Raw genomic sequence first — 14577 nt, forward strand, 5'->3', positions numbered from 1 at the left:
GACTGGCCCATGTGACTCCAGACTCCATTTTGCTGTAATTTTCCACAGTAAGAACAAAGAAGTGTTCTTACACCTGGAAGTGCCTATATAAGGCTGATGCATCATCTGCATCTGTCTTCAATCCTGCTTCCTACCTCTGGAGGGACTTTGCTACGAACTGAAGCTCTGAACAAAGGACTGAATGACCCATCCCAGCCGGGGATGTTCTCCAGAGACTGGATTTGACCCTGCAGTTTACTCCAGCACTGCTACAAGCCTGAACTAAGAACTTTGCCATCACTGTATGTAATTGATTCCATTTACCAATTCTAGCTCTCAGCTCTACCTTTTTCCTTTTATGAATAAACCTTTAGATTCTAAAGGATTGGCACCAGTGTGATTTGTGGGTAAGATCTGATGTGTATATTGACCTGGCTCTGGGCCTTGGTCCTTTGGGATCGAGAGAACCTTTTCTTTTACTGGGGTGTTGGTTTTCATAACCATTCATCCCCAGGACGGGTGGGACTGGTGGTGATACTGGGAGACTGGAGTGTCTAAGGAAATTGCCTGTGTGACTTGTGGTTAGCCAGTGGGGTGAAACCGAAGTCCTTTTTGTCTGGCTGGTTTGATGCCTTAGAGGTGGAAACCCCCCAGCCTGGGGCTGTGACTGCCCTGTTTGAGCGATTGGTCCTGAATTGGCACCTCAGTGGGGTCCCTGCCAGAACCGCATCATCACAGGGGGGCATGGGGTTGGGGCACTGCAGGGGGCCAACGAGGGGCGCTGTGGGGAGTCAGTTTGAGGTGTTGTGGGGAGCAGCAGGGGGCACTGTGGGGGGTTGGTTTGGGGCACAGGGGGGCCATCAAGGGACGCTGTGGGGGGTGTGACTTGAGGGGCTGTTGGGGGCCAGCAAGGGGCATTGTGGGAGTCATTTTGGGGCGCTGTGGGGAGCAGCAGGGGGCGCTGTGGGAGGATGGCTGGGGGCAGCGGCAGGGGGCGCTGTGGGGTCAGTTTGGGGCGCTGTGGGGCATCAGTTTGGGGCGCTGTGGGAGATCAGATGGGGGCAGCAGCAGGGGGCACTGTGGGGTCAGTTTGGGGCACTGTGGGGAGCAGCAGGGGGCGCTGTGGGGGGCAGCAGGGGGCGCTGTGGGGGTCAGTTTGGGGAGCTGTGGGAGGTCAGATGGGGCAGCAGCAGGGGGTGCTGTGGGGAGCAGCAGGGGGCGCTGTGGGGGTCAGTTTGGGGAGCTGTGGGAGGTCAGATGGGGCAGCAGCAGGGGGCGCTGTGGGAGGTCAGTTTGGGGCGCTGTGGGGGGCAGCAGGGGGCACTGTGGGAGGTCAGTTTGGGGTGCTGTGGGAGGTCGGATGGGGCAGCAGCAGGGGGCGCTGTGGGGGTCAGTTTGGGGCCCTGTGGGGGGCAGCAGGGGGCGCTGTGAGAAGTCAGTTTGGGGCACTGTGGGGGGCAGCAGGGGGCGCTGTGGGAGGTCAGCTTGGGGCGCTGTGGGGAGCAGCAGGGGGCACTGTGGGAGGTCCGTTTGGGGCGCTGTGGGGGGCAGCAGGGGGCAGCAGCAGGGGGCGCGGTGGGGGTCAGTTTGGGGCGCTGTGGGAGGTCAGTTTGGGGCGCTGTGGGAGGTCAGATGGGGCAGCAGCAGGGGGCGCTGTGGGAGGTCGGATGGGGCAGCAGCAGGGGGCGCTGTGGGGGTCAGTTTGGGGCACTGAGGTGGGCAGCAGAGGGCGCTGTGGGAGGTTGGATGGGTCATCAGCGGGGGCGCTGTGGGGGTCAGTTTGGGGCGCTGTGGGGGGCAGCAGGGGGCGCTGTGGGAGGTCAGACGGGGAAGCAGCAGGGGGCGCTGTGGGGGGCAGCAGGGGGCAGCAGCAGGGGGCGCTGTGGGGGCAGCAGAGGGCACTGTGGGAGGTCAGATGGGGCAGCAGCAGGGGGTGCTGTGGGACGTCGGATTGGGGCAGCAGCAGGGGCGCTGTGGGGTCAGTTTGAAGCAATGTGTGGGGGCAGCAGGGGGTGCTGTGGGAGGTTGTATGGGGCAGTTTGCTTGGGGTCCGTTGGGGTGCGGTGGGGAGCAGCAGGGGCGCTGTGGGAGGTTGGATGGGGCGCAGCAGGGGGCTGTGGGGGTAAGTTTGGGGCGCTGTGGGGGCAGCGGGGCTGTGGGGTAGTCGATGGGGGCAGCAGCAGGGGGCTGTGGGGTCAGTTGGGGCGCTGGGGGGCAATGGGGGTGTGGGGGTCTGTGGGGGGCAGCAGGGGCGCTGTGGGTAGGGGTCGTGTGGGGGCAGGCAGGGGGCCGTGGGGGCATGGGGCGAGTGGGGAGCAGAGGGGTGCTGTGGGTGGTCGGATGGGGGCAGCAGCAGGGGCGCTGTGGGGTAAGTTTGAAGCAATGTGTGGGGGCAGCAGGGGGTGCTGTGGGTGGTCGGATGGGGGCAGTAGCAGGGGGCACTGTGGGTTCAGTTTGGGGCACTGAGGTGGGCAGCAGAGGGCGCTGTAGGAGGTTGGATGGGGCATCACGGGGGCGCTGTGGGGGTCAGTTTGGGGCGCTGTGGGGGGCAGCAGGGGGCGCTGTGGGAGGTCAGACGGGGAAGCAGCAGGGGGCGCTGTGGGGGCAGCAGAGGGCGCTGTGGGAGGTCAGATGGGGCAGCAGCAGGGGGTGCTGTGGGGGGCAGCAGGGGCCAGCAGCAGGGGGCGCTGTGGGGGTCAGTTTGGGGCGCTGTGGGGGCCAGTTTGGGGCGCTGTGGGGGGCAGCAGGGGGCGCTGTGGGAGGTCGGACGGGGCAGCAGCAGGGGGCACTGTGGGGTCAGTTTGGGGCACTGTGGGGGGCAGCAGGGGGTGCTGTGGTAGGCAGATGGGGGCAGCAGCAGGGGGCGCTGTGGGGGGCAGCAGGGGGCACTGTGGGAGGTCAGTTTGGGGCCCTGTGGGGGGCAGCAGGGGGCGCTGTGGGAGGTCAGTTTGGGGCGCGGTGGGAGGTCGGATGGGGCAGCAGCAGGGGGGGCTGTGCGGGTCAGCTTGGGGCACTGAGGTGGGCAGCAGAGGGCGCTGTGGGAGGTTGGATGGGTCATTAGCGGGGGCGCTGTGGGGTCAGTTTGGGGCGCTGTGGGGGGCAGCAGGGGGCGCTGTGGGAGGTCGAATGGGGGCAGCAGCAGGGGGCACTGTGGGGTCAGTTTGGGGCGCTGTGGGGGGCAGCAGGGGGTGCTATGGGAGGTCGAATGGGGGCAGCAGCAGGGGGCGCTGTGGGGGGCAGCAGGGGCACTGTGGGAGGTCAGTTTGGGGCGCTGTGGGAGGTTGGATGGGGCAGCAGCAGGGGGCGCTGTGGGGGTCAGTTTGGGGCCCTGTGGGGGGCAGCAGGGGGCGCTGTGGGAGGTCAGTTTGGGGCCCTGTGGGGGGCAGCAGGGGGCGCTGTGGGAGGTCAGTTTGGGGCCCTGTGGGGGGCAGCAGGGGGTGCTGTTGGAGGTCAGTTTGGGGCACTGTGGGGGGCAGCAGGGGGCGCTGTGGGAGGTCAGTTTGGGGCGCTGTGGGAGGTCGGATAGGGCAGCAGCAGGGGGTGCTGTGGGGGTCAGTTTGGGGCACTGGGGGCAGCAGGGGGTGCTGTGGGAGGTCGGATGGGGCAGCAGCATGGGGCGCTGTGGGGGTCAGTTTGGGGCGCTGTGGGGAGCAGCAGAGGGCGCGGTGGGAGGTCGGATGGGGCAGCAGCAGGGGGCGCTGTGGCAGGTCAGATGGGGCAGCAGCAGGGGGCGCTGTGGCAGGTCAGATGGGGCAGCAGCAGGGGGCGCTGTGGGGGTCACTTTGGGGCGCTGTGGGGGGCAGCAGGGGGCGCTGTGGAAGGTCAGTTTGGGGTGCTGTGGGAGGTCGGATGGGGCAGCAGCAGGGGGCGCTGTGGGGGGCAGCAGGGGGCGCTGTGGCAGGTCAGATGGGGCAGCAGCAGGGGGCGCTGTGGCAGGTCAGATGGGGCAGCAGCAGGGGGCGCTGTGGGGGGTCAGTTTGGGGCACTGGGGGCAGCAGGGGGTGCTGTGGGAGGTCAGATGGGGGCAGCAGCAGGGGGCGCTGTGGGGGTCAGTTTGGGGCACTGGGGGCAGCAGGGGGCACTGTGGGAGGTCGGATGGGGCAGCAGCAGGGGGCGCTGTGGGGGTCAGTTTGGGGCGCTGTGGGGGGCAGCAGGGGGCGCTGTGGCAGGTCAGATGGGGCAGCAGCAGGGGGCGCTGTGGGGCACTCACCCCCGTGGCGCAGCTGGAAGGACACCTTGTAGTGGTCGACGTGGGTGGACGGGGCCCCCCAGGTCACCCCCACCGAGGTCTCTCGGACGTCGCTGAAGCGCAGGTCCCGGGGGCTCTCCAGCTCTGGGGAGACATGGGGCTCAGGGGGCTCCACGGGCCCTCAGGCGGAGCCAGCCAGGGGGCCCTCCCAGTGTGGCCACTGGGGGGCAGCACCAGCCTGCGGAGCCCCCTCCCCTCCTCAGCCACCAGGGCCCTCCCCATCACCCCCCAGCATTTATCCAGCCGCCTGTGCCTCCCCCCTTCCCTCCCTCCATCCCCCCTTCCATCCCTCCCTCCTTCTGTCCATCCCTCCCTCCATCTATCCTGTCCCTCCCACCCTCCATGGCTCTGGCCTCCTGGGCTGGGGGAGGCCTTGGGCCCACCCAGCTGCCCATTTCCCGCCCCCCCCAGGATGGGGCACGGGGCAGCAGGGGGCGCTTGGCTGTGGGGACAAGGGGACAGCAGGGGGCACGGGGATGAGGGGACAGGCTGGGGACAGGCTGGGGGCAGTAGGGGCGCTGGGATGAGATGGCAGCAGGGACAGGCTGGGGGCAGCAGGGGGCGCTGGGACGAGGGGCAGCAGGGGATGCTGGGCTGTGGGACAGGCTGGGGGCAGCAGGGGGCGCTGGGACGAGGGGACAGGCTGGGGACAGCAGGGGGCGCTGGGATGAGATGGCAGCAGGGACAGGCTGGGGGCAGCAGGGGGCGCTGGGACGAGGGGCAGCAGGGGATGCTGGGCTGTGGGACAGGCTGGGGGCAGCAGGGACAGGCTGGGGGCAGCAGGGGGCGCTGGGACGAGGGGCAGCAGGGGATGCTGGGCTGTGGGACAGGCTGGGGGCAGCAGGGGGCGCTGGGACGAGGGGCAGCAGGGGATGCTGGGCTGTGGGACAGGCTGGGGGCAGCAGGGGGCGCTGGGCTGCGGGGACGAGGGGCAGCAGGGGGCGCTGGGCTGTGGGACAGGCTGGGGGCAGCAGGGGGCGCTGGGCTGTGGGACAGGCTGGGGGCAGCAGGGGGCGCTGGGACGAGGGGCAGCAGGGACAGGCTGGGGGCAGCAGGGGGCGCTGGGACGAGGGGCAGCAGGGGATGCTGGGCTGTGGGACAGGCTGGGGGCAGCAGGGGGCGCTGGGCTGCGGGGACGAGGGGCAGCAGGGGGCGCTGGGCTGTGGGACAGGCTGGGGGCAGCAGGGGGCGCTGGGATGAGATGGCAGCAGGGGACCCTGGGCTGGGGGCAGCAGGGGGCGCTGGGACGAGGGGCAGCAGGGACAGGCTGGGGGCAGCAGGGGCGCTGGGACGAGGGGCAGCAGGGGACACTGGGCTGTGGGACAGGCTGGGGGCAGCAGGGGGCGCTGGGACGAGGGGCAGCAGGGGGCGCTGGGCTGTGGGACAGGCTGGGGGCAGCAGGGGGCGCTGGGCTGCGGGGACGAGGGGCAGCAGGGGGCGCTGGGCTGTGGGACAGGCTGGGGGCAGCAGGGGGCGCTGGGATGAGATGGCAGCAGGGGACACTGGGCTGGGGGCAGCAGGGGGCGCTGGGACGAGGGGCAGCAGGGACAGGCTGGGGGCAGCAGGGGGCGCTGGGACGAGGGGCAGCAGGGGACACTGGGCTGTGGGACAGGTTGGGGGCAGCAGGGGGCGCTGGGACGAGGGGCAGCAGGGGGCGCTGGGGTGTGGGACAGGCTGGGGGCAGCAGGGGGCGCTGGGCTGCGGGGACGAGGGGCAGCAGGGGGCGCTGGGCTGTGGGACAGGTTGGGGGCAGCAAGGGGCGCTGGGATGAGATGGCAGCAGGGACAGGCTGGGGGCAGCAGGGGGCGCTGGGATGAGATGGCAGCAGGGACAGGCTGGGGGCAGCAGGGGGCGCTGGGACGAGGGGCAGCAGGGGGCGCTGGGACGAGGGGCAGCAGGGGGCGCTGGGCTGTGGGACAGGCTGGGGGCAGCAGGGGCGCGGGATGAGATGGCAGCAGGGGACACTGGGCTGGGGGCAGCAGGGGGCGCTGGGACGAGGGGCAGCAGGGGACACTGGGCTGTGGGACAGGCTGGGGGCAGCAGGGGGCGCTGGGACGAGGGGCAGCAGGGGGCGCTGGGCTGTGGGACAGGTTGGGGGCAGCAAGGGGCGCTGGGATGAGATGGCAGCAGGGACAGGCTGGGGGCAGCAGGGGGCGCTGGGCTGTGGGACAGGCTGGGGGCAGCAGGGGGCGCTGGGCTGCAGGGACAGGCTGGGGGCAGCAGGGGGCGCTGGGCTGCAGGGACAGGCTGGGGGCAGCAGGGGGCACTGGGACGAGGGGCAGCAGGGGGCGCTGGGCTGTGGGACAGGCTGGGGGCAGCAGGGGGCGCTGGGATGAGATGGCAGCAGGGGGGGCTGGGGGCAGCAGGGGGCGCTGGGACGAGGGGCAGCAGGGACAGGCTGGGGGCAGCAGGGGGCGCTGGGACGAGGGGCAGCAGGGGACACTGGGCTGTGGGACAGGCTGGGGGCAGCAGGGGGCGCTGGGCTGTGGGACAGGCTGGGGGCAGCAGGGGGCGCTGGGCTGCGGGGACGAGGGGCAGCAGGGGGCGCTGGGCTGTGGGACAGGCTGGGGGCAGCAGGGGGCGCTGGTATGAGATGGCAGCAGGGGACACTGGGCTGGGGGCAGCAGGGGGCGCTGGGACGAGGGGCAGCAGGGACAGGCTGGGGGCAGCAGGGGGCGCTGGGACGAGGGGCAGCAGGGGACACTGGGCTGTGGGACAGGCTGGGGGCAGCAGGGGGCGCTGGGACGAGGGGCAGCCGGGGGCGCTGGGGTGTGGGACAGGCTGGGGGCAGCAGGGGCGCTGGGCTGCGGGGGACGAGGGGCAGCAGGGGGCGCTGGGCTGTGGGACAGGTTGGGGGCAGCAAGGGGCGCTGGGATGAGATGGCAGCAGGGACAGGCTGGGGGCAGCAGGGGGCGCTGGGATGAGATGGCAGCAGGGACAGGCTGGGGGCAGCAGGGGGCGCTGGGACGAGGGGCAGCAGGGGATGCTGGGCTGTGGGACAGGCTGGGGGCAGCAGGGACAGGCTGGGGGCAGCAGGGGGCGCTGGGACGAGGGGCAGCAGGGGATGCTGGGCTGTGGGACAGGCTGGGGGCAGCAGGGGGCGCTGGGACGAGGGGCAGCAGGGGACACTGGGCTGTGGGACAGGCTGGGGGCAGCAGGGGGCGCTGGGCTGCGGGGACGAGGGGGCAGCAGGGGGCGCTGGGCTGTGGGACAGGCTGGGGGCAGCAGGGGGCGCTGGGACGAGGGGCAGCAGGGGACACTGGGCTGTGGGACAGGCTGGGGGCAGCAGGGGGCGCTGGGACGAGGGGCAGCAGGGGACACTGGGCTGTGGGACAGGCTGGGGGCAGCAGGGGGCGCTGGGACGAGGGGCAGCAGGGGGCGCTGGGCTGTGGGACAGGCTGGGGGCAGCAGGGGGCGCTGGGCTGCGGGGACGAGGGGCAGCAGGGGGCGCTGGGCTGTGGGACAGGCGGGGGGCAGCAGGGGGCGCTGGGATGAGATGGCAGCAGGGGACACTGGGCTGGGGGCAGCAGGGGGCGCTGGGACGAGGGGCAGCAGGGGACACTGGGCTGTGGGACAGGTTGGGGGCAGCAAGGGGCGCTGGGATGAGATGGCAGCAGGGACAGGCTGGGGGCAGCAGGGGGCGCTGGGCTGCGGGGACAGGCTGGGGGCAGCAGGGGGCGCTGGGACGAGGGGCAGCAGGGACAGGCTGGGGGCAGCAGGGGGCGCTGGGACGAGGGGCAGCAGGGGACACTGGGCTGTGGGACAGGCTGGGGGCAGCAGGGGGTGCTGGGACGAGGGGCAGCAGGGGATGCTGGGCTGTGGGACAGGCTGGGGGCAGCAGGGGGCGCTGGGACGAGGGGCAGCAGGGGGCGCTGGGCTGTGGGACAGGCTGGGGGCAGCAGGGGGCGCTGGGACGAGGGGCAGCAGGGGATGCTGGGCTGTGGGACAGGCTGGGGGCAGCAGGGGGCGCTGGGACGAGGGGCAGCAGGGGACACTGGGCTGTGGGAGAGGCTGGGGGCAGCAGGGGGCGCTGGGCTGCGGGGACGAGGGGCAGCAGGGGGCGCTGGGCTGTGGGACAGGCTGGGGGCAGCAGGGGGCGCTGGGACGAGGGGCAGCAGGGGACACTGGGCTGTGGGACAGGCTGGGGGCAGCAGGGGGCGCTGGGACGAGGGGCAGCAGGGGGCGCTGGGCTGTGGGACAGGCTGGGGGCAGCAGGGGGCGCTGGGGCCGCGGGGACGCGGGGCAGCAGGGGGCGCTGGGCTGTGGGACAGGCTGGGGGCAGCAGGGGGCGCTGGGATGAGATGGCAGCAGGGGACACTGGGCTGGGGGCAGCAGGGGGCGCTGGGACGAGGGGCAGCAGGGACAGGCTGGGGGCAGCAGGGGGCGCTGGGACGAGGGGCAGCAGGGGGCACTGGGCTGTGGGACAGGCTGGGGGGCAGCAGGGGGCGCTGGGACGAGGGGCAGCAGGGGGCGCTGGGCTGCAGGAACAGGCTGGGGGCAGCAAGAGGCGCTGGGATGAGATGGCAGCAGGGACAGGCTGGGGGCAGCAGGGGGCGCTGGGCTGCGGGGACAGGCTGGGGGCAGCAGGGGGCGCTGGACTACAGGGACAGGCTGGGGGCAGCAGGGGGCGCTGGGACGAGGGGCAGCAGGGGACACTGGGCTGTGGGACAGGCTGGGGGCAGCAGGCGGTGCTGGGACGAGGGGCAGCAGGGGATGCTGGGCTGTGGGACAGGCTGGGGGCAGCAGGGGGCGCTGGGACGAGGGGCAGCAGGGGGCGCTGGGCTGTGGGACAGGCTGGGGGCAGCAGGGGGCGCTGGGCTGCGGGGACGAGGGGCAGCAGGGGGCGCTGGGCTGAGGGACAGGCTGGGGGCAGCAGGGGGCGCTGGGACGAGGGGCAGCAGGGGGTGCTGGGCTGCGGGGACAGGCTGGGGGCAGCAGGGGGCGCTGGGACGAGGGGCAGCAGGGACAGGCTGGGGGCAGCAGGGGGCACTGGGACGAGGGGCAGCAGGGGACACTGGGCTGTGGGACAGGCTGGGGGGCAGCAGGGGGCGCTGGGCTGCGGGGCAGCAGGGGATGCTGGGCTGTGGGACAGGCTGGGGGCAGCAGGGGGCGCTGGGACGAGGGGCAGCAGGGGGCGCTGGGCTGCAGGGACAGGCTGGGGGCAGCAGGGGGCGCTGGGACGAGGGGCAGCAGGGGGCGCTGGGCTGCAGGAACAGGCTGGGGGCAGCAGGGGGCGCTGGGCTGCGGGGACGAGGGGCAGCAGGGGGCGCTGGGCTGTGGGACAGGCTGGGGGCAGCAGGGGGCGCTGGGACGAGGGGCAGCAGGGGATGCTGGGCTGTGGGACAGGCTGGGGGCAGCAGGGGGCGCTGGGACGAGGGGCAGCAGGGACAGGCTGGGGGCAGCAGGGGGCACTGGGACGAGGGGCAGCAGGGGACACTGGGCTGTGGGACAGGCTGGGGGGCAGCAGGGGGCGCTGGGCTGCGGGGCAGCAGGGGATGCTGGGCTGTGGGACAGGCTGGGGGCAGCAGGGGGCGCTGGGACGAGGGGCAGCAGGGGGCGCTGGGCTGCAGGGACAGGCTGGGGGCAGCAGGGGGCGCTGGGACGAGGGGCAGCAGGGGGCGCTGGGCTGCGGGGACAGGCTAGGGGCAGCAGGAGGCGCTGGGACAAGGGGGCAGCCGGGCTCTGTGTCCCGCCCCACCCCGCCCAGCCCAGGGGGGCCGTACCAAGGCTGCTGGTCCGTGCGGCCCCATGGACATTGGCCGTCTCCTCGCCCTGCCGCAGGCCGTACACGGCCAGGCCGTATTCGGTGCCGGGCCGCAGCCCCCGCAGCACGGCCGAGCGCTGGGCCCCCGGCACCGGCACCTCCTGGGCGGGACCCCGGCCCTCGGCCCGGTACCGGATGAGGAAGGTGTCGAAGTCGCCCTCGGGCGCGTCCCAGCGCAGCCGCAGGGAGGTCGGGGTCACCTCGGAGACCAGCAGCTGCTCCAGCCGGGCGGGCGTCACGCTGGAGGCTTCCAGGAAGGCTGCGGGGGCAGGAGGGGGCTCAGGCTCCCGCAAGGGCAGGACGGGGTTAATTGTCCCTGGGGGAGATGGGGCCAGGGGCCAGGGCCAGGCAAGTCGGGGTTAATTCTGTCCCATCGTGCACCTGGCCGGGAGCCAGGCCCTGGGCTGGGGCTCTGGCACAGAGTGGAAAGGGTTAACTGCCGGGTTGGGGGAGAATGGAGGGAGGACAGGAATGGGGGGGGTCAGGAGCAGGGGGCACAGGGGTGAGGCCCGGCAGAGAAGGGTCTGTCCCCACAGCTCGTCAGTGGTGCAATGGGATCGTTAGCCCCATGTTACAGGTGGGGAAACTGAGGCAAGGAGCAGGTATAGGGCTTCTTGCATGGTCACCCGAAGGTCAGAGGCAGAACTGGGAGAGAACCCAGGAGTCCTGGCTCCCAGCCCCACCTGCTCTAACCACCAGCCCTCACTCCCCTCCCAGAGCCGGGGAGAGAACCCAGGAGTCCTGGCTCCCAGCCCCCCCTGCTCTAACCCACCAGCCGTCACTCCTCTCCCAGAGCCGGGGAGAGAACCCAGGAGTCCTGGCTCCCAGCCCCCCCCTGCTCTAACCCACCAGCCGTCACTCCTCTCCCAGAGCCGGGGAGAGAACCCAGGAGTCCTGGCTCCCAGTCCCTCCTGCTCTAACCACCAGCCCCCACTCCCCTCCCAGAGCTGGGAATAGAACCCAGGAGTCCTGGCTTCCAGCCCCCCCTGCTCTAACCCACCAGCCCCCACTCCTCTCCCAGAGCCGGGGAGAGAACCCAGGAGTCCGGGCTCCCAGCCCCCCCTGCTCTAATCACCAGCCCCCACTCCCCTCCCAGAGCCGGGGAGAGAACCCAGGAGTCCGGGGTCCCAGCTGGGCTGCAGAGGGAAGACCTGCGGCAGGAAGGGGGCTGGTAGAATCCAGCCGGGCGCCCCAGGCTGTCGAAGGGCCCTGCCCCCCCCCGACCTGTGACGGCGTCGGTGGAGATGGGGCCGAGGCGCTTGCGGCCGGAGACGCCGTAGAGGTTGAACTTGTATCTGCGGGAGGGGAGCAGGTCGGAGACGACGAGCGTGCGGGATCCCCCGTCCACGGGCAGGGCCTGGGGTTTGCCGTCCGCGTCCCGGTACTGCAGGAGGAAGGAGTCGAAGGCCCCAGCCTGGACGGTCCAGGAGAGGCGGACGGAGTCTTTGGTGACCTCGGAGGTCGAGAGCTCCCCCAGCTTGGGCTGCGTGGCCCCTTCCTCCTCCTCCTCGTCCTTGTCCAGCCGGCCTGGGGAGAGGGGAGCAGCTCAGACCTGGCCCGGCCCCCACGTCTCCCGGCCCCCACGTCTCCCGGCCCCCACGTCTCCCGGCCCCGCCCCCGCCCCGTTCGGGATCGGGACGAAAGCTGCCGAACGAACGTTGGCAAACACCCCCAGGCTCTTTGCAGGTGGCCTGGCTGCTGCTGGGACACACCAGACCCCGCCGGTCCCGGGCCGTGCTGCCGACAGGAGGACGGATCAGAGCCGATCGCGGCTGGCGGCACGGAGCAGGGAGGGGAATTAGCCGGCTGCACAATCCCCACGGCCAGGCCAGACTCCGTCCCCGGCTCACGTGTTTCCGGAAGAGCTCGCCGCTGGCCGGGGCGAGGGCCAGCGCGACGCAGCTCAGACTGGGGTCCCGGGTCCCTTGGCCGAGCCCGACACTCCTACGAGCATGGTTTCCGGCCAGCGCCTGGAGAGGTGAATCGGCATCTTCCCGAGGCAAAGCGCGTCCCTCGCACCCTGCCCCCACCCCACAGGCACAGAGATGCGGAGAAGGGGGCGATTCAATCCCACCATGCACCTGCCGAGGGGGGAAGGAGGGAGGAGAGGGGGAATTCCCCGGCACCGACCTGTGACAGCGTCGGTAGAGACGGGTCCAAGGCGCTTGCGGCCGTAGATGCCGTAGAGGTTGAACTTGTATCTGCGGGAGGGGGCCAGGTTGGTGACAGTGACCGTGCGGGATCCCCCGTCCACGGGCAGCACCTGGGGTTTGCTGTCCGCGTCCCGGTACTGGAGGATGAAGGAGTCGAAGGTCCCTTCCTCCACGGTCCAGGATAGATGGAGGGAGTCGTGGGTGACATCAGAGGCCGAGAGCGGCCCCAGGCGGAGCTGCATCCCGGCTCCCTCCTCCCGCGGTGCTGCGGTGGGAACAGAGGGGGGGGGGTTGTGGGTGAGGTAAACGCTTGCGGGGCAAACAGAGGCAGCTTCCCCCACTGCGAAGTGATGGGCTCAGGCTCTCTGCAAACTCAGGCAGTGTCACCTCTGAGGTCTGGGACAAGTGGCCCCTCTGTGGGGTGGAAATAGGGGAGCAAAGTGGCCGATGGAGGCAGGGTCGGCGCCAGGCACCAGCTAAGGAAGCAGGTGCTTGGGGCGGCCAATCCAAAGGGGCAGCAGGTCCGGCTGCTATTGGGGCAGACCGTGTGGGTCTTCGGTGGTGGGTCCCTCAGTCTCTCTTCCCCTTTGAGCTGCCGCCGAAGTGGGAGAGGGGGGGACGGGCTCGCCGCTGATCTGCCACCGAAGCATGGAGCAGTGCGAGATCAGCCCTCCCCCCCCCCGCTGCTTGGGGCGGCAGGAAACCTGGAGCTGCCGCGGATGGGGCAAGATCCCTGGGCTGTGGCCGCTGGCAGCGTGATCGCACCAAGCAAAGGGATGTGGAGGAGGGCGGCCGGGAGCGAAGGACGTGCAAGGCCCTGCGGACGAGGGGCCGGACAGAGGAGCGGTGGGAAGAGAGGAGGGGTGAAGAAATGCGGAAGAGAAGCAGGGGCCAAGGGACACGAGGAAATGCCGCGCAGGGCTGGGAGAGGCAGGGCAGTGGGAAGCCAGGGGCAAAGCAAAGCGCTGGGGGGAAGGGGGGGCCTGGAAAAGACCTGGCAGGGGGAGAAGGAAGGAGGCGGCTACTGGCTGGGACCCTCCCCCCAGGCACAGCTGCTGACCTGTGACGGTGTCGGTGGAGACGGGCCCGAGGCGCTTGCGGCCGGAGATGCCGTAGAGGTTGAACTTGTATCTGCGGGAGGGGGCCAGGCTGGTGACAGTGACCGTGCGGGATCCCCCGTCCACGGGCAGCACCTGGGGTTTGCCCTCCGCGTCCTTGTACTGCAGGAGGAAGGAGTCGAAGTCCCCGGCCTGGACGGTCCAGGAGAGCCGGACGGAGTCGTGGGTGACGCTGGAGGCCGAGAGCTCCCCCAGGCTGGGCTGGGCGGTGGGTTCCCCCTCTGGCGGCCCCACGGCTGGAACAGAGAGAGGGGGCTGAAGGGCGCAGATGGGGTGTCGGGCGGCTCACCCCGTCCTTGGTGGACATGTAATTCCTAGCCAGAGGGGATCTGCAGGGAGGATTATTGGGGGATGGGGGTGCAGGGAGCCCCAGGGACCAGCCCCAGGACAGTGACGGATCCTGCGGCTGGAAGGAGAGTTGGGGCCAGACAGACGGATGGGGCAGGTCTGCAAAGAGCATCCCACATTCCCGGGGTCCCGCGGCCACGCCGCCTCGGTCTGCAACCGGCACCAACCTCGGCGAGAGCCGAGCTGAGACGGCAGGAGAGAGGGGGAAGGAAGAACAAATGAGAGAGAAAGAGAAGGGGGTGAACCAAAGCCTCCAACATCAATGGAAAGATCCCCACTGACACCCAGCCAGCCCCAGACACTCCTCCACCCACCCCTGTGCGCACCCACCCACCCACCCGCCCGTCCATCCATCCATCCCCAACTGCTCCTCCACACACCCCTGTGTGAACCCACCCACGCACCCGCCCGTCCATCCATCCATACCCAACCGCTCCTCCACCCACCCCTGTGCGCACCCACTCACCCACCCACCCGTCCATCCATCCCCAACCGCTCCTCCACCCACCCCTGTGCACACCCACCCACCCACCCCCCCGTCCATCCATCCATCCCCAACCACTCCTCCACCCACCCCTGTGTGAACCCACCCACCCACCCGCCCGTCCATCCATCCATCCCCAACCACTCCTCCACCCACCCCTGTGCGCACCCACCCACCCGTCCATCCATCCATCCCCAACCACTCCTCCACCCACCCCTGTGCGTACCCACCAACCCACCCACCCACCCGTCCATCCATCCATCCCCAACCACTCCTCCACCCACCGCTGTGCACACGCACCCACCCACCCACCCGTCCATCCATCCCCAACCACTCCTCCACCCACCCCGTGTGCTCCCACCCACCCACCCGTCCATCCATCCCCAACCGCTCCTCCACCCACCCCTGTGCACACGCACCCGCCCACCCGCCCGTCCATCCATCCATCCCTAGCCACTCCTCCACCCACCCCTGTGCGCACC

At 70.9% G+C, this 14577-nt stretch overlaps 1 protein-coding gene across 26 annotated transcripts in view; it reads right to left on the reverse strand.

The window, feature by feature from the left end:
* Nucleotides 1–14577, reverse strand: part of TNXB (tenascin XB) — an 87310-nt gene that overhangs the window by 7802 nt on the left and 64931 nt on the right. For 24 of the 26 annotated variants that reach the window (XM_030548010.1, XM_030548015.1, XM_030548012.1 and 21 more), the window contains 5 exons: nucleotides 13206–13499; nucleotides 12123–12410; nucleotides 11217–11519; nucleotides 9952–10251; nucleotides 4190–4312 (listed from right to left, as the gene is read on the reverse strand). In XM_030548010.1, coding sequence (XP_030403870.1) covers nucleotides 4190–4312; nucleotides 9952–10251; nucleotides 11217–11519; nucleotides 12123–12410; nucleotides 13206–13499 — 1308 coding nt within the window. The remainder of the gene's footprint in view (nucleotides 1–4189; nucleotides 4313–9951; nucleotides 10252–11216; nucleotides 11520–12122; nucleotides 12411–13205; nucleotides 13500–14577) is intronic. The other 2 variants (XM_030548022.1, XM_030548009.1) reach the window with 2 other exon arrangements.

This window comes from Gopherus evgoodei, unplaced genomic scaffold (genome assembly GCF_007399415.2).
Source record: "Gopherus evgoodei ecotype Sinaloan lineage unplaced genomic scaffold, rGopEvg1_v1.p scaffold_80_arrow_ctg1, whole genome shotgun sequence".
NCBI lineage: Eukaryota > Metazoa > Chordata > Testudines > Testudinidae > Gopherus > Gopherus evgoodei.